Source organism: Planococcus citri, chromosome 3 (assembly GCF_950023065.1).
Source record: "Planococcus citri chromosome 3, ihPlaCitr1.1, whole genome shotgun sequence".
Taxonomy (NCBI): Eukaryota; Metazoa; Arthropoda; class Insecta; order Hemiptera; family Pseudococcidae; genus Planococcus; species Planococcus citri.
The window spans coordinates 46,962,220-46,984,937 of record NC_088679.1 but is presented as its reverse complement, the minus strand read 5'-3'; the positions used below and the strand labels follow the sequence as shown (position 1 = coordinate 46,984,937).

Here is a 22,718-nt window from a genome sequence, read left to right as displayed (position 1 = left end):
ATCGACGATACGCCGGTAAAACAACAACAAGTGCGCGTAATAACGAAAAGTAGCTTGTGACGTCAGATATACTTTCGTTCAGCGTGACGTCACGTAGATTAGATAGGTAGTTTGGTAGGTAACGAAATCAAATTTTTCTTTTTAAATAAAAACGCAATTGAATTTTTATTTACGAGTTTGAAAAATTGATGAATGCAATACAATGTTACGTGACAAGTGTCTACGTAATATTATGAGTGTGTAAGTAGGTTTTAATTTGATTTAGTATGGATTTGATATTGTTTTCATTCAAATTTATTTCTGAATAATCATTTTGAAATGATCCATCCCAATCTTCTTCGATGGTTTCGTGACTTCGTTTGCGGTGATTGCAAACAGACACGAACCCATCTTCTATTGTTAGCTCTTCAGGTGGGTCCGGGCGGTCATCTGGTTCAATTTCGAAGAAATAGTCATAGGGTTTTTCTATGGGTTTCCTTTCGTAGTCGATCGCGCAAACCATTTTTACCTTTTTGGGCTTGGGTTTAGGTAACAGCTCTCCTACACGTTTGATGCGTTCTGCTATGCGAACTGAACGTTTTGTAGGGACTTTCTTCTCCTCCTCGTCTTTATTACCAAATTTTGCACCTATGCGTGATTTCTTGATTTTTGGCTGAGTGCTATCGGGTGTAACCGAGGTAGTATCATCTTTATTTTGCAAATTTGGATCTGGGGAAGTATTTACATCGTCGGTGGTAGCAACTTGATTATCAACGTTCGACACTTGTGTACTTGTTGAATCGTCAGTGTTGCTTTGAATCACGTTTTTATTATTACCAGCATCTTGAGAATCCGAGGTAGGTTCGATTTCGGAAGTAGGTTTCTTCTTTTTCTTCGGTCTGCCTCTGGTTCTCTTTACTGGCACTTCAGTGTCAGATGTGGGGTCTGTGGGAGGAGTAGGTGGGTTGTCCCTTTTTTTCTTTTGTTGATTTTCACGATTTAGAGAATCTTGTACGTCCGCAGCATCTGCCCCAGATGATGTGGATGGAGTAGGGTTTGTAATGGTTTTTCCATCTGGAACTCTTGGATCCATTATCGTCTTCTTTTCGCTTTCTTTTTGTTTCTCACGTGCAATTGCACGTTCATCCCTAGCTTTATTTACCAAGTTTCTAAAAAGCGTTTCGGAAGCATTCCTCATATCTACGTCTTCGATATCGCCAGTAGGTCGTCTTAAAGGTGGGTCAGTGACCTCTTCCTCTCCTTCACTCAAATCCTCGCCCTCTTCCTCATATTTGTGCAGAAAATCCCTGATTTGTTCTTCGATCGTTCTGGGATCCAAGCTGGACTTTAGGCACGCATCGGAAGTCATTTTCTCGAGCCCCTTTTTTGTGATAAATAACGTGAGCTGTCGAATATTCGCTATACGGGTAGGTCCATCTTCTTGGTCAGTGGGTTTTAAAAGATAGCAGTTGTTACCTTTTTTAAGTACCACTTTAAATGGACCAGTACGTTTTTCGTAAAGTTTCTTCGCAGTCTTTTTCTCAGAGCTAGAGAGTTTATGATTAGTCATTAAGACTAAATCACCAGGAACCAGTATTGTCGGATCTAGATGTGACTTATTGAAAAGGTACTCCTCTTCAATTTTCTTCAAGTGTCGTCTTTCGCGAATGTATGCTTCTATGATTTGACGTTGGCTGAGAGTATCAATTTTTAACTTTGTCTGCTCAATGGTGTAGACCGCTTTTTTCGCAAGAGAGTCTGCGATGATATTTGTGTATTCATGCCGTCTGGCATAAACATGTACAAATTCAATCGATTTGAATTGTTTTTTGAGTTCTAGGATGTTTTGGAATAACGAAGCATGGTGAACCGGTTTGTTCCTGGAGTTTTTCCAGTTGTTCGTTTTCCAACTCGAAACCGTGTTGTTAAGTGCTTTGATTGCATAGTTCGAATCAGATAATATTCTTGCTTTCTTGATACCATTGTTGATTAGTACTCTCATTGCAGCGCGTATGGCTAGTAGCTCGGCCAAGTTGTTAGATAGACTGAAACCGTTGCCCTCAACTATTCTTTGGGATACATTTAGTAGAGAATCAGGAGCAAAACATATTCCAAATCCGGCGATTGCATTTGCATCGCCATTTTTGGAACATGCGCCGTCTGCCGTAACGCGTGCGTACCCCTCATCGATTACTAGATCTTTTTCCGGGTCTAGTTTACGTTTCATACACTCGTGATAGGTGATTGACGGAACTACGCTCTTTTCCACTTTCTCTCTTAATTTAATCAATTCATTTGAAAAGTTAAATATTTGAGGAGTGTGTGGAAGTTTCGAGCTAATTGTGTCCTGGATGCCCCAGGCTTCATTAGGTTTAAAACCGAATGTAGTGGGGGTGTTGTTTAACTCATTTTGGATCTCTTTCACCAAGTTGTACCATCCAGTGTGCGGTCTGAATGGATCATGAAATTTATTTAACTTGACTCTTAATTTGTCTCCAATACACCTCATGGTACGTTCAACCGAGGACGATTGAGGATTGTACGCACATGTGTGCGCTGCCCTTATATTGTGTGACTCAATTAGATTGTACCACGAATCAGAAATAAATTGAGATCCGTTGTCCGTGATGACTTTCTTGATATTGACATTGTATTTTTTTATGTCGGCTAGGATATCCTTCATTTGAAGGCAAACTAGTTTCTTCTTTATACAAGTCAATGATCATAACCATGTTTTGTTAGTGAATACATCCTTTACGACTAATATGTACTTCGGATCGTTTTTGTACGCTGGTAAGGGTCCATATAAGTCGGCTGACAAAACTTCGCCCACTGCGTACGATTCGATTTGAGCGTATTCGAGTTGTTTATGTTGGACGTAGTTCTTATTTACTTTGCAGACCACACATGTGCCGCAAATTTCACGAATATAACCTAGGGATCCAGGATGATAGTAGATTCGCTTAAATATCATGTCTAGTTTCGCCGCACCAACATGCCCGTACTCGTTGTGTAAATAAGTTACTGTATCATAGAAAAGATCATCAGGGAGGTATGGGACATGTGCCCCATCATCCAAGATGCGATATAGTATTGTCTTATCACACTCGTTTTTCTTGAGGATGTATTTCAACTTCTTCTTGTTTTGGATATCAAGTTGCTTTTTGTTATTCGCCGGAACTTTTTCTTCTAGAATGTCTCTTATTATCTCACATTTTAAATCGACAGCTTGCGCATGTGCCAAGTTGCGCAATTTGTACATGAGTTGTGAAATATTTTCTTCTAGAAAGTTTACTACAAACGGAAGCACTTCTGTCTTGAAATGTCTGACGACTAGCTCGGGAGCAGCTACAGTGTATAATGTTTTGTTCGAAAAGCTCATGTCATATTTCAGATCAAAGCAATTTAAGGTGGTTATCCAGCCTGCTGCTTTACGATGTGTCTGTGCGAGGTCTTTAAATTTTTGTACGATCGGGTATAGATTGGTTCTCACATGGATTTGCCTTCCATATACCCATCGTTGTAACTTTAGGACGCTCTTCACAAGACACATAATTTCCTTGTCGAACATAGTGAATTTCTTCTGGTGTTCTTTGAATGCAGCTGACACGAACATTATTATCTTTTTTTCGTTGTTATCCATGTAAAATAACACACCATTCATAGCATCTGCTGTGATATCCGTGTCTAGGTACAATTCACCGTCACGTGGCGGTTGTTGTAACTTGAAATCCTTTTTATATTCGGCTTTTAGCAATTCGAAAGCGGCTGCTTGCTCCTCCTTCCATTCAACTGGATCTGAATCTTTGGTTAGAAGATAGATAGGGTTAACGATCTGAGAGTATCTTGGAATGAAGTCTGAATATAAACCAGTATGTCCAACGAGTGCGAGTGCATCGTTTTTCTTACTGATTTTAAACACGCCCTTTTTGGTATGTTTCTTTTCGAAGTCATTAAGTTTCTTCATTTTATCAACCTGTTTACCAATTCCCTCTTTTGAAATAACAAAGCCCAAATGGTCTGTTTTTTCTCTGAAGAATTGGGTTTTGGTTGGATTTAACTTCAAACCGTTTTCTCTGATCTTTGTAAAAACTTTTTTCAATCTGTTGAGGGTTTCTCGGAAAGTTGTTCCCGACACTTTTATGTCGTCGACAAACTTTGATATACCTTCTTCATCCTTGATCACCTGGTTGATCATATGTACGAATTCACCAGACGATATTTTTAAGCCATATGGCAGTCTGGTAAATTCGTACACTTGGCCGCAGATCTGGAACGCTGTGAACTTGCAAGAAACTTCATCAAGCACCAGTTGCCAAAATCCTGCAGTAAAATCCAGGGTACAAAAAAATTTATCGCCAGCGTTATCGAAAATGACCTCCTTGATAGGATTCGGTTCGGTTAGTACGCTCATTAAAAACTTGTTTAATTCGTCAGCGTCAAGACAGAGACGAATGTCTCCATTCTTTTTGATGACTGGTACTACTGTATTGATATATGAGGAGTGTGACGGACGGATGATACCCTTTGCTAACATCTTGCGAATTGCCGTACGAAGAGCTGGTTCAATTTTCTTTGAGGGACGGAATTTTTCCCCTCGCCACGGTTTCAGGTGTTCATCACCCGGTTTGAACCTGAATTTTACCCTTTGGCCTCGATATCTTCCAGGATCTAAACTGAAAATATCTCCGAATTCTTCCAGTTCTTGAAAACCTTGGGTAGCTTCTTCTTGAGTGACAGAGCCAGATGACACTGCTGCCTCAAGATCGCTTTTTAGGTTTTCTAAATACAGCTTCTTCACTTGTTCTTGTTCGTTGATTGATACAAAATCGAGTTTCGCGTACTTCGTATGTTTTTTCATATTGTGAACCATTTCATGAATAAACGCCGTATAATATTCTCGTACTGAGAATACTGACAGGGCATCCTGAAACTGGTCACGTGACATGAAATTTATCTTAAACTTACGACAGTGCATAGGCTTGCACTCTGCGAACTTCTCATGTATGTCCAATACAACACGTAAATCATCCATTGTGGCTCGACCCATAATAAACGTTCTTCCTGGTGATTCTATTAGATAGAATGGCACTTTTATCTTTTCGGTGCCGAAAAACATTTTTATTTCCACCATATTTTGATGTGTCTTTACAATGTTGTTGTCTGCCATTTTTAACAGCACAGGTCTTTTCATATGTAAAAACCTCCACCATCCAGGTGCATTGTATATAATATCTTTCAACACTTCTTTTGATATAACGTTGGGAAGTGCCCCAGAATCCAGCTGTAGCGCATAATTACGTGTATTGATTAGGGTAGAAACTACACATGTAGGATCTATCGTATTTAAGTCGATAATGCCAGCTTTTGAATCTGGAGCTACGTGATCGTTGTCGATAATGGTGTTATCAATGGAGTCGATGGCCTGAAGTTCTTTTGCTTCGTGATCAAAGTCATCATCATCATCTGATGAGTCTTCATAGCGTACACGATTTCTTTTTACTCCCAGCATTTGGTTCAAAGTCAAATGACTTCGTTCCACAGCTGGTTTAGAAAATCTTGTAGATCTGGTAGGTATAGTTGTATGGGGTCTCCTGAATATTCCTTGCTGAATCATGTCAGGAACCATTAATGTAGGTTGAGCCTTCGTTTCTGCGTAAATGCTCGTGTCAGTAGAAACATTTGTTTCTTCTTGAACGTTATTTTGCGGTGCAGTTTCTGTTTCTAACTCGAAATTTAATGTATTGGTTGGTAATGGTAGTATAGTTGGTTTATTTACCATTTCTTCAACCTCCAATGCGTCGGTTTGGATATTTCTATTTGTGTTATCGTCCAAAATCAAACGTGCTGGAGCGATTACATTTCGTATTCCTCCGCCGAGTATACCACGATTATTTGTCCAATGTTTACTCCTGTATATGATCAACTCGTGTTGATCCAGTTTCCTCTCCATTAGATAATGAAGCGCTACATATGTAGTGATCAATGGATAATAACGTTTTACCCGGTGGATGAATTTAAACCGTTCGATGTTAGGTAGAATGTTCTTGTCAGCACCTGTCTTCGGACGAATATATTGACCACCTTCCTGTTTCTGACATATCTCCGTATGGAGATATCCCATTGCAGGTTCCCTCCAGAAGAATACACGTGCATCTTCTGTCATTCTTAGGAAAATTTTACGATATTCGATATATCGTGCAAGCGTTACCTCTTTGTCGCCTTTTTGGCGAGGTTTTACGATTGGAAATAGCAAAATGACGTATTCGGCTTGGAATTTTTCGAGTAGCAGGTTTATAATCTTCCTCAGTTCTTTTTCGACGATTTCGTATGGTTTTTTAGAATAGTTTAATTCGAGCTGACCGGCGGAAAGAATATACTTGCCTTTTGGTTCGAATTTTTCGTCTTTAAGCGCATCGAAAATATCTGAGAGGCTCACTTGATCTCTCAAATAACTAGGAAGACTATTGTTACTGCCCAACTCACCTCGTTTGAGGAAGTGGACTATTCCATCACCAATCGCGGTGTGGTCCTTGAATATCCTACGCATTGGGGCGTCGTGATTACTAGAGGCTGCCCCGCGGGCCCCTAGTTGTTTAAGTTTAACTGATCAAACAATCCGTCTTCACCTGCAGCCGCGGTTCTTATTTGGTCCATGGTAGGAGTAGGGTCAATACCTAAGTTTAACATCATGTTGGATAACTCATTTATATCCATAGCGTCCACGTCTGTGTCGCTAGCTTGTTGGTTCAATAAGAAGCAGCTATACATAGATGCCTGTAATTCCGGATCATTTGCATCTATCAGGTTTACCGATGCAGTAACCGGTGTCTTTCCGAACTTATTCAAGAGTATGTGCCCCTTTTGATCCACTCGGAACGGAAGTGGTTTTGGTTTAGGAGGTACATGAGGCTCTTCTGGAATTTTCGGAATTGATTTCGGATCTGGCTTAGGTGGTGGCTTATCGTTGTTTTTGGGCGGAAAATTATTCTTGTTGAAAGGCATTCCTTTGTTTTTGTTGAATATATTTCCGATCGTCTGCTGTTGGTTTAACGCTTTGGTAATCTGTTGCAATTGCAACGGATTGAAACCTTGATAACTTCCACTTAAATCCCTGGTCAGATTCGGAGTATTGGTGATCGTCACCGTTTTTTCAATGCTTGTGTTGGTCTCATCTACCAATTTATCGTTTACCTTAGTAATAAATTCATCTACAGTTTTACATTTCTGTAATTTTACTCGATGAATTTCTGGTGCCTTGGTAGATAGAGTTTTGATGACCTCTGTTTCTTTAATTATATCCAGATGTTTCAGGCTATTTGCCCATTTTGTGATTCTCGTAGCTAGGATTATTTCGCTTTCGCATTTGTCGAAACCGTTCCTGCAGTATTCCCAAGCTTGGATTTGTTTGGCACGGTCCCAATAATACGAGTAGAATACGTCGATCAATTGTTCAAACGTTTCTTTTGGTTCCGCTTTCTCCAGGAAATAATCACGGTCGCTTGTTAAAATCACTCCCTTGAATGCTGACATTTTATGGAAATCAAGAGCTCCAGTCTTGTCAAAGTGTCTGTTGAATGATTTCACAAAAGCGTGCGGGAAGAATTTCTTGGAATCGTCGAAAAATATTCCAGCAGATTTTACTGTTAGTGCATCGATTCCCACCGACTTACCTTTGGGAGCAGCAGGTGCGGCTCCCTGTACGATCTGCGGTGGGTTTCTGGCCATATTCTGTACAGCAGTCTTTACGTAATTTAGATCAGTACACATTCGTTCACTGTTTTGGTTTATGCGTTGCACCTTATCGCCATATTTATTGTCCAGATGGACAATATCAGCCGACAAAGCAGTCTTGATATTTTCGACATTCGTGTCCGTAATGATTTGATGATCTTTAACTTCTTTGATTTCTGCTGTTTTATTTGATAGAATGGTACACTGTTCGCTTATCATTTGATTCACGTCACCGTGCCACTCGTCGATGTTTTTCATAAAGTCAGAATTGTTTCGTAATTGGATTTGCGCATCTTCATAAGCTCTTTCAGCCACCAGTTTTACTTCGTCGATACGTGCATTTGTTGAAGTTTCTACGTTGTCAATACGTAGATCGGTTGATCGCTGATTCGAAGTGATTTGTTTTTTCAATTCTTCAGACCAGCTCCATGTTTCCAAAAATGCGTTGTGTGTATTAGGTTCCAAGACGTTGTCGTATTTCTGGATGTCGAAAGGTGGTCGGTACAGCTGTACCGATTCAGTCTGTGGTATGAAAGTAGTTGTATTATCCATATTAAAAATTGGTCGGTGCATATGCGCCGACTCAACTTGCGGTATAACAGGAATTGCATTATTCGTATCATCAGCATTTGCTGGTGAAATAACTGCTTCTTCACGGATGTCATCGAGTGAAGATGAATTAGAGATATTTACAACACTGGTTGGGATCAAGCTGGGTTTAAAAGCAGCTTTACGAGACGATTTTTTACTCGTAGGAATAAAGACTAAATCGTCGTATTTTCTATTGCTTTTTACGATGCCTGATTTCGATCTAGTAACCGGACCAGACGTGTGGATATGATCTATGCACATAGGATCTTGATTTTCCTTATTTTGGTTTGGATAATTGCCATAATAATCCTGAAAATCTCCCTGCTCATTTGCCAGGTTTTCAGGGTTTACACTGGGTATAACGTTAGCGTTCGCAATTGGAGTAAAAGGCGTTTCACTATTCATGATCGCGATTGTAAATACGAACGGAAAAAATCTAGCGAAAAAATTTTACACGATAAAATTAAGTTGAAATTTACTTACGTAATTGAGAATTTCTCCAGTAGATAACGAATAAATAAACAACCGCGTCCAGTAATCTATTCTTCGTTCGGGTGGAGGTGGGGTAGTGGCGGTTGCAACTAGACCCAAGGGTTGAATGACCTTTGAGATAGCACTCAAAAGTCCTTGAAATTTTTCCGCGAAACGGTTGCTATGAGATTTCTTCGATTACAAGTAATCGAAAAAGGTATCTCAGAAAGTAGTTGCACTGTTTGGAAAATTTCGGATACAATATTTTCGATTACAATTGTAATCAAAAAATATTCTTCAGATGAGTTTTTTTCTAAATTTCGTAACAGATGTTGCGAAAACGAAAAGTACTAATCGTTGGGCGCCAAAATGATATAGTTAATCTTGTAATGTACCTGAGGTCTACGTAATACTAATTACTCGGATGGTAGATGGATTAAAATCCCTCTCTATGAAGAAGTATCGTTTCACCGTAAACAGCTCACTCAGATATAATAAGAGAACGTCATCGTAATGAAATAAGTCGCGAACTGATAAACAATTGGTCACAGAACGGTAGAAAATTGTTTATTATGATTATAAAATCAATAGAAACTTATTATAAAAATAAGAGAATAAATACGACAATCTTTTATGAAGAATTGTCGTTTTAACCCGATTAGAATTAACCAAAGAATTAGAATTGAATCTTATTTGACGCGATTATGCCTTTCAAGTCCGGAGTTAAAATACATAATGACGATGTCAACTTTGTAAACAAGACAAGTGTATTGTTTACAAAGCTGACTCTCAAGTTTACTAGCCAATAATTTGTATAATATCACGTATACAAACCAGGCCAATATGACACCTCTCAATTAGACTACGTTCGTTCATTGAAAACCAATAGACTAACACTAAAAAAAAAAATCGCCATTTTTGACCAGAGTCATTACCTGTAAAAGAACGGTCCAACTTGTTGAACAATTGCCTTTTTTCCTACGTGTACTTCATCAGGATTTGTAACATTGTATATGTATATTTTGAAATCCAGAGCAAGTGGAAACTTGGCCCAGTTTTTCCGATTTTCTGTTCCTTTTTTGAGATTTTTTGCCTAGAACAAATTACATTTTTATCGATGTAAATTTCTGAATTATTTATGATTATTTATTAGGAAAACGATTTATAAAATTTTCTTAGTCAAACAATTTTTGTTTATTTTCATTTTTTATGTCAAAGCGGATCTTGACATAATGTAAAAACCTAAGCAAAAATCGATTTGTGTTAAAAAAAAACAAACAAACTCAAAACGGGAAATTCTATCTAATTGCAAGCGGGTGCAGATAAAAAGCAAATGGATTCATGGGCCTAATGTACCTCCCTCAAGGACACAAAAAAAAAGTATATGAATATATATATTATGCATGAAATTTTTTCCAATTTGCATTTTTAAAAACAAAACTTCTAAATTATATCGATTTCTTTTGGTGCCATGAAAAATTGGTTTGCCAACTCAAAAAATTTCCAAAAATTTATTTCTATAGGATTGCTTAGTAAACACTCCATGTAAACAGAAATATGTACGTATAAGTCGAAGGTCAATCTGCTCACTACGTATTACCTACCTTTACTTTTTCAAAGTTCAGCCATCAGAAAACGAAGCTGTTATCTGTTTACAATTTGCTATCTTTTGACTTGAATCAGATTTTTTTACAATTTGCTGTGCTAAAACCTACTGACATCATCGCATGCTTATATTCATTGTTCTTTTAAAATGTTTGTCTGAATTTGTTGAAAATTCAGAATTGGCATTATTTTCTACAAAAAAGCCAACTTTGATTAAGTTTAGGTGAAGAACTGAAATGTTAACAAGTATACCTACTCTTTTTTGAACTTTTCAAATCGATAGATTGCGATTGCCCTCTCTTTGTAGAATTCTTAAGAATTAAAGAATCCAAAAATATGTTTAAGACTCTGAAAGGTCGAGAATAGTATGTACTTAAACTAAATTTCAAACGTTTACTTGAAGTTAATCGAATTTTGATTTTTTTTTTCAATAGTTAATGAGATCAAATTGATCTTTAAAAAATTAGCCAAAAATCGACATCATTATTCTATCCACATCTTAATTTTTTGCCAAGTGTATTTTAAAATGGTATCAAGTTTTTTCTGTCAGATGCTAGAATCTGAAACAGATGTCTCCACTATACATATTACAAAGTTGTTACTTTTCACTATACCTAAAACCAAAGTTTTACAAAATTTCATCGAACCAAGTTTCTTTTGACTTTTTTAAATTGACAATTTTTTAATGATTTAGGTTTGAAATCTTTTATAGATGCGAGTTTTTTTATGTTGGATTTAACAAGGGAGAGGGGGTATATTTCTCTCAAGATGTCTCGTAGGTTTTTTGTAATTTTTATCAAAAAATTTAATATTTTAAAAATTGTTTTTATTACTTTCTACGAGTAAAATTTTTCAAACTTTATTTCCTTAGATTTTATCACACATTTAAATATTATTTAGATACTTAATGCTACAAAAAACAATGAAAACAGCACCTGAAAAAGGTTTAGTTATATCCAGTTTTGAGAAAGCAATAAGCCTAAAACGTGGCCAAAATTCAAAAATCTTTCAGTTTTCATTTTTGACTGAATTTTCTGGTTCTCGAATTTTATTTCAATCGCTAACAAGAAGAAAAAATAAATGCAAGAATAAGTGTAAAAAATTCGTAGTCATCGTTAAACTCTTGAATTTTCTTTAGATTGAAAATGCTTGAGATGTTTTCTGTTGATTGGTACACGTTAATTTTTACTGTACTCGGTAAACGCAAAAAGTCGTCGAAAAGTTTAAGTCTATTCCATGGAAAAATGTCCACTTTTCTTTTTTCCATCTTCGAGTGAGAAAATACCCAATCAAATTCTGTTTTTACTCAATTTCAGCTTCTTCTCTGTCACAATTTTTTCTTTCCGTATTCTGCCTTAATCCACGATAGAAAAACACATATTTGCACCCTCTTTTAAAAGCATTCGGTAGACGCCTGCCGATGAAGGCAATTATGTTGCTCGTTAGAAACACATTATTTGGTGGGAAAGCTCGTTTCAAAAGATATTAAATAGTTTGTATGTAGCTGATCCACGAATGCATCGTTAAGGATTAAACAATAGATAGGTATTGAGCAAAATAAACAAAAAATAAAAATTGAAATTAACGTTTTTATCACTGCAACTCGTTTGTTTACGGATACCTATGGCGTTGTTCGGAAATTTTCTTACTTCTAACTTGTTCTCGAAGGATCGATTTTTGAATTACGTTCATTCAAATTGAGTTGTAAAATTTAATAATTAATTCGTTCCCTAGTGAAACTCCCTGTTTGAAATGAATTGCAGAACGTATTAGGTAACTAACTACCTATGTTTAATCTTTCAATACGGCACCTATCAACGTATACGTACGAATATCATGCATATAATTTGTAAAATAATGCCGAAGTCGAGTCGACCAGACTTCGTCTTATGACAACTCCTTTTCGTTAAAATCCCTTCCAAGCTCCAACTTCTGTGAAGACCCCAAATTTGTAAAGTTTTTAGTTTTTATATTACATACCTACCTATGCTTACTACCTTCGTAAGTATAATTATGAAATTACGATTATGGTGTAGCTGTGAACACTTGAATGAATTTTCGGGATCGCCTATTTATTTGCACTTACACCTACCCATATGTAAGCACTTTGATTTATTACGGGGTCCCCAATAATATTGGGCATAGCTGGCGAGAATTTTATGTGGCTTGGCGACATTGGTCATGGTCAATGTGTTTTGATATGGCACAGCGTTGCCAATGCACATTTTTTCACTAAATTTTTCGCTGTAGATATGCCTAATATTATTGGGAACCCTGTATTATTGAATCTTTTGATTTTCTGTATTTTCATAGCTGCAAAATGTTCGCCGTGCGTTTAAAAAATTGAAATATTTGTTAATTGGCAACATGGGGCTTGAATACGTATTATCTGTTATCCTGTTTACTTCTTATGAGTTTGTTCGTGATTAGGAACATTAAATGTCATCATTCATCAGTCATCAAATAAGGAATGTTTTTTTTCTTTTTTTTCAAAGAAGCTATACCTAAATTATGAAAATTGTTGCCCTAATATAACAAAGTTGTTCAATGACAAATGTGATGACATATGAGTATGTTAAGACTTTTTAAAAATATATTCCTTCGTTTTCATATGACGTATAATTTCAAAAAATAGGCCATGTAGGTAGATAGATAGGTCGGTAAAAGTAGGTACAGGGTGCGCAAAAATATCGAGTATTCCAAAGAAAGTTTTTTATTAAAAAAATAGGTTGGCAACGTGAAAAAGATGCATATGCTTGGTGAAGTGTTAACACTTCAGTCTAACAACCAATCATGTGCTATCATTATTATCATTCAGTGCGACCAGCCGAAACGTTTAGCTAAAAACTTTTTTGAGGGTACTATGTACTCGATATTTCTGTGATTCTGTGCACTCTGTAGATAGGTATAGCATTTGAAGAATACCAACATTTTATTTGAGAAACTGGACAAGTTAACCTACTTGTATTAAATAGGTATGTATTTTTTCATCTGAACGTCTTTTCTTTTAGTTTTTGGAAAGCATAGCACGTCAAACGTTTCTTTTTTTACGATTATACCTACTTCAAGCAGCAAAAATGTTAGCTGTATTTGATTTACAGTAATAGGTAAGTGTTAGGTAAATGAAATATAAATGACCTAATAAATTTTTCCCCAAAATTATTATGCTTTGATGATATCAGTTTTTAGTTCAACTTGGGTGTGAAATTATTATTATTATTTTTTGGGTGTTTATAATTATAAGATTATTACACTCGTAGATAGAGTGGGGGGGGGAGTCAATTTAATCAACTGGGAATCGTTTAATTTACAAATGTTTTAAAAGTTTTGATTTTGAGTTGACTGCTTTAGAAGTTCGTGTGCTGAAATGAATTTATCACTGAGATGATGAGTATAGGTATTCGTGAACGGCTCAAAAACGAACGAATTAAAGTATTTAATCAGATAGAAACAAAGTTGTGAGTTTGAGTTATTTGTAGTTAATATGGGTTTGAAAATATTTGGCTTGGCGTTTTCGTTTGGTTATACTTTCATTGAAAATTTAAGTACATAAGTAGATAGGTATATACCTACTCACATTTTGTTGTGAAAAAAAGTAGATGAAGCAGAAAAGAAAAATTTCATGAACAAAAAATATTACGGATAAAGTTTTGGGTGGAAAAAATGTAAAAAATTTTTGATATTTATCTTTTTGCTGAGTTTTTTGATGTGGTTTAAACTCTAAAAAGAGGTACCTACATTTTTCAAATACCTCGAAAAGTTAACAATCATCGTCGGTTTAATATTTTCTTGAAAACTTGAAGATCGTAAGGTAGATCCTATTTCTGAAAGAGTTTTCAAAATAATTCGCGTCTTGGTTGTAAACAGTGGAAGATATTTTCGTAGAGAAATCGCCAGCAAGAATGTTATTTTGTATATTTAGCTTCGTTATATTGTGTACATATTTTAACGTGATAGTAAAATCAAAAGGTAAAGGGAATTCGAAGATTTCATCGCTTTCAAAGTTGAAAACCGAAAATAAAAAAACAGCGAATGCGTAATGTTATGTGAATTGTTTTGAAGAACTTTCTATAAAGATATCAAAATAAGAGAAAAGTTTGAGGAAGTTCATTTCCGTCAGAGGAGTTTCTGTTCTTTGTCTTTTGAATGGTTATTTTGGCAAAGCGAAGTTCACCTCAACTTGTTTTTCATTTTTTAAATTTCTGGATTTAAACATACCTACGTATTTGCCCGAGAGATTCCGATATACCTAAAGGGTATAGTTGAAGAATTTTCATTTCAATGATAAATTATTCATTCATTGGCGATTGTGGCTCTCGTGAAAAATCTGTTGAATTTTCACTGAATTTTTCGACATGTCTCCGATTAGGTATACTTATTATGAAAATGTCTTTCTATTTCTCGGTAGCTTTGAAGGACACTGCTGTAATTTAACACTTTGGAATGTTTGTTCATTTTGCATATGTACCATTTTGAGATTAATTTTTTAAAAAAAGTATCGTAATACTTCACTTTGGGTTTGTTTTTAAAACTTTAGGATATGATATGAGCGATATTGACTGATCCACAAATGAGAAAGCTTTTTACAGGGATGCTTTGAACAACATGATATATTTTGGTTTCTCTACCTGTGTAATTTTCGAATGTAGCATCTTCGGGAATCCGTACCATCCTATAAATGCACCAAGACCGATGAAGATTAGCCCCGTAACGACCAACGTAGTCGTTTTAACCATGATTCACAGCTATTTCGGTAACAATTTTTAAGTTTACACGGATACCATGCGAACAAATAAAAATTACCATGAAGACTGGTTGAGAATTCGGCGACATTTACCTTATGGCAGTCAACTTCGATACCTTTTCAAGGTCTTTAACATTGCGTGGAATATTTAAGTCCAGGTCTTCGTGTTTAGATATATTATTATATTGAAGCAAAAACAACCTTATGAAGTTTAACTAATACATTATTTAAAGAAATACTGCGCGGTTATAATCGTCTCTGTAGAACTTCTGAACCATGACAGATGATAGGGACGTCGTTCGGACTCTTGATTACGTGGGGAAAAGGTATCGAACTTTGTTTATTTAGGCTTTATTTACGATATAAGTAGAACTGTCAAATTATGGGTGTGCTAAGCGAGCACTTTCAGAAGCTAAAGTATTCTAAAATGCGTTCAATTAACGCTTTGTCTATGAATTACCGAATCGGTCATAGGTAAATACGTGTTATTTTGCGAGTATAGATATGCATGCCTTGCCTATAAATAATATAGGTATATTTTTACGAGAACACTTATATAATCGCATCGCGCGTTCCTGTGCTGCTCAAAATATCGTATAGAAGCCTGTGCTTAATCCTCTCATTTTGAAGAAGATGAGGGTCAACGTACGACTTTGGTGGAGAGGCTAGATGCGAGCATAATGTAACATTTTGTGGGCCAGGTAGTACACGAAGTTTTGAGATGTGTTACGTAATGCTGTTTATGCGAGGCGAGAGCAAGGATTTTTCTAAAATTGCAATGTGGGTTTGAAAAGATAAGACTTCATCATAGAATGAACACCTAACTTACAAGGGAACCTCTACAATTCGTTAACTGCGATCGAGATGAAATTTGGCTCGCTGCAAGAGCATGACACCAAGTCTTCAGAAGCAAATTTTCAGCTGCTGAAGTTGATTATAACGTTTTCTGGAGCCATTTGAAATTTCTAGAGAAAAGTCAACTTTTGCTGGAGACTCCAGATCACTTCAAAAAGGATGGCAATCAATGGGGGGGGGGGGAGTGGTTGACTTCAGAGGCTAGGCGAAGTTTCGAGCAATTTATTGCAAAAATTTACGATTTTGAAATTTTTTAAAAATTGAGATTTTTCAACTTTGTAAAAAAATACACTTTTCAACTTGTCATCGCGGATTTCGATTCACCGACACTAATCGATTTGGAATACCGAACTTATGATAGGATCAAATTTTCTGTTGCCGAAATTGATTACAACGCCTTCTGGAGCCATTTGAAATTGTTGGAGAAAAGAAGCTTTGGCCGAAGGCTACAGATTGGCTGGAAAACCGTGCCAATCGATTCGGGGAGGGGGGAAGAGTCGACTTTGTATACAAACCGAGTTTCAGATTTTTATTTTCATGTTTGGTCTTTTTGTAGAAAATGAATATTGAACAGACTATTTTGGCCATTTTAAAAAATTCATCAAAAAATACGTAGAAAAATTGGAAATCTTCAATTTTTTTAACCCGTTCCATAATGAGTAGGATGTACCTACCTTATTATACTAGCAAGGGAACTACCTGAACCGCCAGAAACGAAAATGAACGAATCAAAGCTAGATCGAAAGGGGACCACCTCAGGACCCCAAATCCAAAATTTCAAGTGCTAAAGTTGATTTCTCGATTTTTGGTGAATTTTTGAAAATTGAAAAATCTGAAAAATTATCAATTAATACCAAAAATAGAAAATATCGATGAAAAATGGAATTTTCTCGGTAAGTGGTTCAGATGGGGTCCCCAACTCATTTACGACTATTGAAATTCGTAAAACCTCAATTCAAGTCATTCTGGAGCCTCCAGCGATTTTTTATCATTTCTCCAGAAACTTGGAATTGCTGTAGAACGGCTAAAAATCATCTTTAGCACAAATAACTTTATTTGGGGGCCAATGTGGGCTACCTTTAACCATTTTTTGCGGTTGTCGCAAAAATCGGCGTCTGCCGGTTCAGATGTGTATTTTGACCATTGACTTACTGTGCAATGAAAAAGTCGAATTACGTATTGCACAAAATTTTTTAAATTGAGAACTCTCTAGTTTCAACACCCTAATTTGGTCCCTGCTTGGGTAAAATCGACTTGTATACTAATTCTAACTCCACCCTTATCCCTATCCCTGATTAATATATAGGTTAAGGGTGGCTCAATATTTATACGTGTTTGTGAAAAAAGTACTTACGTTTTTCTTTGCTCCCAAGTTCTGAAGTTGTTTGTTTTATCCAAAAAATCTCTAAACATATGGATGAAGTAAATCATACAGGGAAACTCCCCTCATCTCACCGTTCTTAAAAAAAAGAACACAAAAAATTGGAAATTTGAATTTTTACGTTTTTATAATTTATAGCTACCTATATTTCAATTCTTACACTAATTGATTTGGTACATTCTTATCAGGAATCACTTAGTACCTAGCAAAAATTCTGACGTAGAAATGGAGACATTTTGGATAAATTGGATTTATTGCCATTTTTTTGAGTTTTTCCAACATTGAGAAGGGATTCTCGGTACGACATTTTTCAGAAAGGGAGGAGAGAAATATGGAATTCGGGAGGTGATGAATTCTTACGTTGCAAAATTTAAAAAAGTTTGGTCAAAAATTAGTTTTTAAAAAAGGATGGCAGATACATCAGATTCATCGCCCTTATTATACGGCTATATCTTTTGAATCTTACGAACAAGCGCGTTTTAAATTAACTTTATAGCTCAATGTTCTGGGTAAATATTTGATGCAGCATTTTGAAACTTTACTCATATTTGTCATAGAAATTGACAAATTCGACCTTAGAAAACTTCTAAAGAGAGACGGAAGCAAAAAAAAATATACAGCGAATACGATTATATTTACCAATAGACCCACCTACTTACACTACATACGTATACCTACTGGTTTGTCGGAAAAGAACACAGAACATAGAGGGGAAATGTCGATAGAACAAAAATACGACCCTTTTGACTGTTTTATTGACGAAATCTGATATTAGGAGAGAAAGATATAAATTTGCAAGTTTAATATTCAGCTGTTTGTACTTTATTATTTATTTTCAGAGCTGACAGGAAACGAGATTTTGTTGAACTGAATTCCAGAGCATGTGGAATTATTTGGAAATATGCGCGAATACCCCCTATAACTTACAGGCCGAGTCGAGACACATTTTGTAAAATTGAAAAAAATACGTTTCTTTCACATGTAGGTACATATGTACCATACCTACCAGAGAGTATCAGTGACGAAGAAATATGTATAGCTGGAGGGGTATGTGTGTATAAGGGTGACAATCCACAGCATGCGGAAATAAAAGAACTTCACTTTGGATTGTATACGACTACGTCTTGTCGTACAGTGAAATTGGAACAAATAGTCAAAATACCTGCCAGAATATTCCAGATACGTAAAATCTCTTTCTTTAAAGAGGTTTTTTTAAAAAAAAGTTACTATTAAAGGAAGATGAAAACTTGGGTTGATAATTTTTATACCCTTTTGTAATTTTGGGTGAGAAATTTTTTTTTCTAAATTACATACATACTTGTATATGTCAACGTGATTGGGTCTTCAAAATACTTGGGTACGGAAAATTGGCAATTACGAATAGACAAAGATGATAGTAAAATAGATTCTCAAAAATAGGGACGCAAGTATCTTTTGAAGAATTTACATACGAATTTATCACTGGACACAGTTTTGTAAATTATTTCTGCCTTTTCAGGGAGATGATAAAAAATGTGTAATAATGAACATGAAGAATAAAAATAGCTGTGTACCTGCAAACAAACTTTGCCAACTACTGTAGGTAGGTATGTGTATTTAATTTTTAAAGTTGGTTTTTACTAAAAAATGAAAAACTGATCCAATCACGGTTGAAATCTGAAATTTGAGTTGGTGTTCATTTTTGACCACACAAATGAAATCGATCGGTGTCAGTTTCGAGTCGTTTTGATATTTCCCGCAGATTTTTAATCGGTTCATTGAAGATTAAATTCAAGTGATTGTTTTCTGTGTATCTCATTTACTACTCACTCTCAAAACCATTCTGAACGATTTTAAATTGTTTTTCGATCTTCTTTTCAAAATGCATAATTATTAACCTTAACACGTGAATTGCTGAAGACGAGTTTCGTAAACGTACTCAATTTCAAAACCGCTCCTTGATATACGATATTTAACCCCGCCGAAATATTTTCTAAGAAGGCTGCTTTCATAAAATTTTTATTGATTTGTACAAAACTGCAAAAACTTGATTGTATGTAGTAACCACTTCTGAATAAATAAATTGATCAAAAATACACGCTGAAAGCTGTACAGTACGAAAGGATGGCTTGAAAAGTTGAACATTCAACATTTTAATGGTAGTAACTGGCGTACAAAGGAGCATGGGCAGTGTATACTGGAGCATGAGCTACAACTGGAGCATGAGCAACAATCGGGTGGTTGATGGTGAACGAAGAGTAGGAAGTGGCGGCATGGGCTACTGGAGCATGAGCTACAACTGGTGCGGCATGAGCGTAGTACGGAGAGGCTACTACTGGAGCATGCGAGTATATTGGGGCATGGTAAGCTGAAAACGAAACAAAAAAATTCCGCGTTAATTTCATCATTGGTGTAGGCGTAGGCATTAGTACGAAAAATTTGTCTCGATTCGCTGATACGTAATAAAGATCACTTACCGGTAGAGTATACGAGGGCACGTTTTTCTTTGGCTGCAGATTCAGGGATCGGACTTCCTTGGACAAAACAGCTGATGGCGACTAGGAGGAAAAAGACTGCGGCCTGGAAGAAAATTAATGGTAGCTTGATGAATCAATTTTTCAAAAATTTCACTACGGTGCGTAGGTAATTGTTTCATGTTTTTCTATTTTGTCGTACCTACAATCGATGACGTCAACTTTAAAAGAGGAAAAAAATCAATGAAACGATATTCCAACTTTTTAAAACGGCTTTTGAAAGGTCAAACGTATAAAATATTTAATTTGCCGGTTCTTTTCAGTTTAACTTCTGTTTTAACTTCTGTCACCAAAAGTTAAATATTTAAACGATAAAATAAAAAAGAATGGATAACGTGAGCGAGCTCCTTCGCACAAGTAGATACATTTTGCGTGGATCTGGGTGGTTCGGGGTTGCCTTTGCAAAACACACTTTTTTCGACCATGTTTTTACTATGCGACGGGGTATAATTATCCTTAAAACGAAACATATCGATTTTAATCGTTTGAAGTTCTGTAATTTATTTTATTTCTTTGGTTAAAATTCATAAGTTGATGGTTGAATACATATTATTTATTTGCATCGAATGATGATTTTTTTGCTCGTTAAATTGATAAAATTTGCGATTTAAATGTTTTTATTATTTAATAGGGTTCCGCATAAATTACGTACAATACTCCGTAAAAATACTTTGATGCGTTTCTTGGCCTAGAATTTGAAACATAATACGTAACTATGTACTTGTATAATTTTACAAAAAGAATCCAAAACGTTTAAGTTTCGTGCTATTTTTCGAGTATTTTTGAAAAATCATTATTTTTCAATTTTTACGGCATATCTATTAACGAGAATTTGAATTTGATGTTGCTTATTTGCAAATCTTTTGTTCAATTCTGACGGACGAAGGTTAAGTATATCTGATTTGCTCATCGTTTATACTTTCATTCGTTTTCGAGTGTTCAGATTTTCGAAAAGCTTCGATACGATGATGTTGATCGGTTGCCCAATTAAGTAATAATATTGCGAAATTCTGTCGAATTTTTTCTCAAATTTGTACGTTGAAATTTATTTGCTATTGAATTTGAAAAAATAAAATTTTGTACCAACAAAATAGCGGAGGAAAGATAGAAAAGCGAGGGAATGAAACGAGTCAAAATTTAAAATGAAACGCGACATTGCCCAAACGAAATACTTAATTGATCAAACATCCAGTAGAATCTTTGGTGATTTGAGATTTTGACAGCAATGGACTAGGTCTAGATTGATGCGAGATCCGTACTATTTTTTAGAACATTGCCTTTTTTCCAGAAGTAGGTTGGTTAGAGGCGCGAAAATTAATCTGCGATTTTTTAAAAATACCTCAACCCTTCGAAAATCCACAGGTACTATTTCTTCTTTGAATACCAAATTTCAGTTATGAGCCTAAAAATTTGCATTAGTGTTTTTCTACTCAAAATAAAGCTTTCCATGAAATTTGGTCAAAATCTTTCGACATTTTTGGGAATCGGGTTTAAAAACTAGAAACATCTAGGTATACTTTTTAGGTGCGTTTTTGATGTTTTCGTAAGAATGCTGTGAGCATTTAAGCAAAAAAAGTTCCCAAAACTTCAGTAAGATCAATTTTAAAGAAGTAAACATTAAATAGGTATAGAAAGATAGACCATTAAATAAATGAATAAAAAACTAAAAGAAATTAATTCGATTTGTATATAGTAAAAACGAGTAGGAAATAGGAACCTGCGTAAGTCCTCACGAGGAAGATGGGAGATTGAACTCCGATAAAAACTGAAGATTTGAATATTTATATTTTTACTTTTTTTTTTAAAGGTAGACTCCACCTTGACTGATACTGTGATACTGTACATTTTTCATTATAAATATCTTCAAAAAAATTGTCCACCCGAGTTAATCGAATTTTAGAAATTTAAAAAAATGCACGGCTACTGACGAAACGACAAAGAACCAAAAAAATGATAGCCAAAGGTCTTATTCCAATAGGTATTTAAGAAGTTATTCTTTCAGAAAATTAATGTTAGTTAATGTACTTAAAAATTAACATTACCGCCTGTAGTCTTGTACACTGCGGATTATAAAGTAAAAAAATTAGCATTAATTTCGTTGGTACAAAATTACGACGCTATTTTAGCTAATTAGGTGCGAACGTACTCGTAGATAGTTAATCGCGAAAATATTCGTAAAAATTAAAAAAAAATTCACTTACTTTGAAATGCATTTTTATTTTATTTTTTAAAGTTTGTTTTAAGCACTGAAAGACTAATGATCACTGCAGAAATGATGAAGATTACTGTCTTGACAGATATTGTTTTACAGTTTATATACTAAAGCTATATGACATAAAATGCCGGTACCTAGTTTGATGATATAGATCTATTTATGGGTTTATTGACAATCTGTTGGCTAATATGGTCATTACCACTTTGCAATCGTATTTCATTTACAATAGTTTTACAATAATAGGTTGTCGTCTGATATTTGAAATATTTCACGTGCGCTATGAAATTTTAAGTTTTTTTTTTTTCTTCTGCTACAAAAATGTGAGTTGGTACTTCGCGTGCTTGGATATTAAGTAAGAATACACGCTGGTAGGTATTCGAAAACTTTGCATTAATCTACTGTAATCTTGAGTAATCTTTAGATGGTTCATGTATAGGAGCGATAGAATTGATCATTTTCAGTTTGAATGAACGTGAAGGAGCAAAGATATAAGATGCGATCGTATTACCAATATGCCGTATATTCTTTTCTACGTGAACGGTGAACACCTACGTTGCATGAAATGTTTTGATGGCAAAATCACAAGATGTAATTTAATATTTATTTAGCGTAACGAATGCGCATAGAAGT

General features: G+C 35.4%; 3 protein-coding genes across 4 annotated transcripts in view; 1 reads left to right on the top strand and 2 right to left on the bottom strand.

Moving 5' to 3' along the window:
• The window catches only part of Snmp1 (Sensory neuron membrane protein 1), a 31,996-nt gene extending 16,781 nt beyond the window's left edge, over positions 1-15,215 (bottom strand). The window contains exons 1-2 of the mRNA XM_065356391.1: positions 15,009-15,215; positions 9,711-9,868 (exon numbers count right to left, since the gene is read on the bottom strand). Coding sequence (XP_065212463.1) covers positions 9,711-9,868; positions 15,009-15,116 — 266 coding nt within the window. The 5' untranslated portion in view covers positions 15,117-15,215. The remainder of the gene's footprint in view (positions 1-9,710; positions 9,869-15,008) is intronic.
• The window catches only part of LOC135840076 (cuticle protein 8-like), a 129,907-nt gene that overhangs the window by 76,857 nt on the left and 30,332 nt on the right, over positions 1-22,718 (top strand). The gene's annotated exons all lie outside the window — the stretch shown is intronic.
• On the bottom strand, positions 19,343-22,207 carry LOC135840082 (cuticle protein LPCP-23). Of its 2 annotated transcripts, none has more exons than XM_065356420.1 (3): positions 22,075-22,207; positions 19,817-19,919; positions 19,343-19,707 (listed from the first exon to the last, which is right to left on the bottom strand). In XM_065356420.1, the coding sequence occupies exons 1-3, from the start codon at positions 22,084-22,086 to the stop codon at positions 19,493-19,495; spliced, it is 330 nt and encodes a 109-aa protein (XP_065212492.1). In that variant the 5' UTR covers positions 22,087-22,207; the 3' UTR covers positions 19,343-19,492. The 2 variants fall into 2 exon arrangements, with proteins under 2 accessions (XP_065212492.1, XP_065212491.1); XM_065356419.1 differs by lacking the exon at positions 22,075-22,207 and adding an exon at positions 21,916-21,978.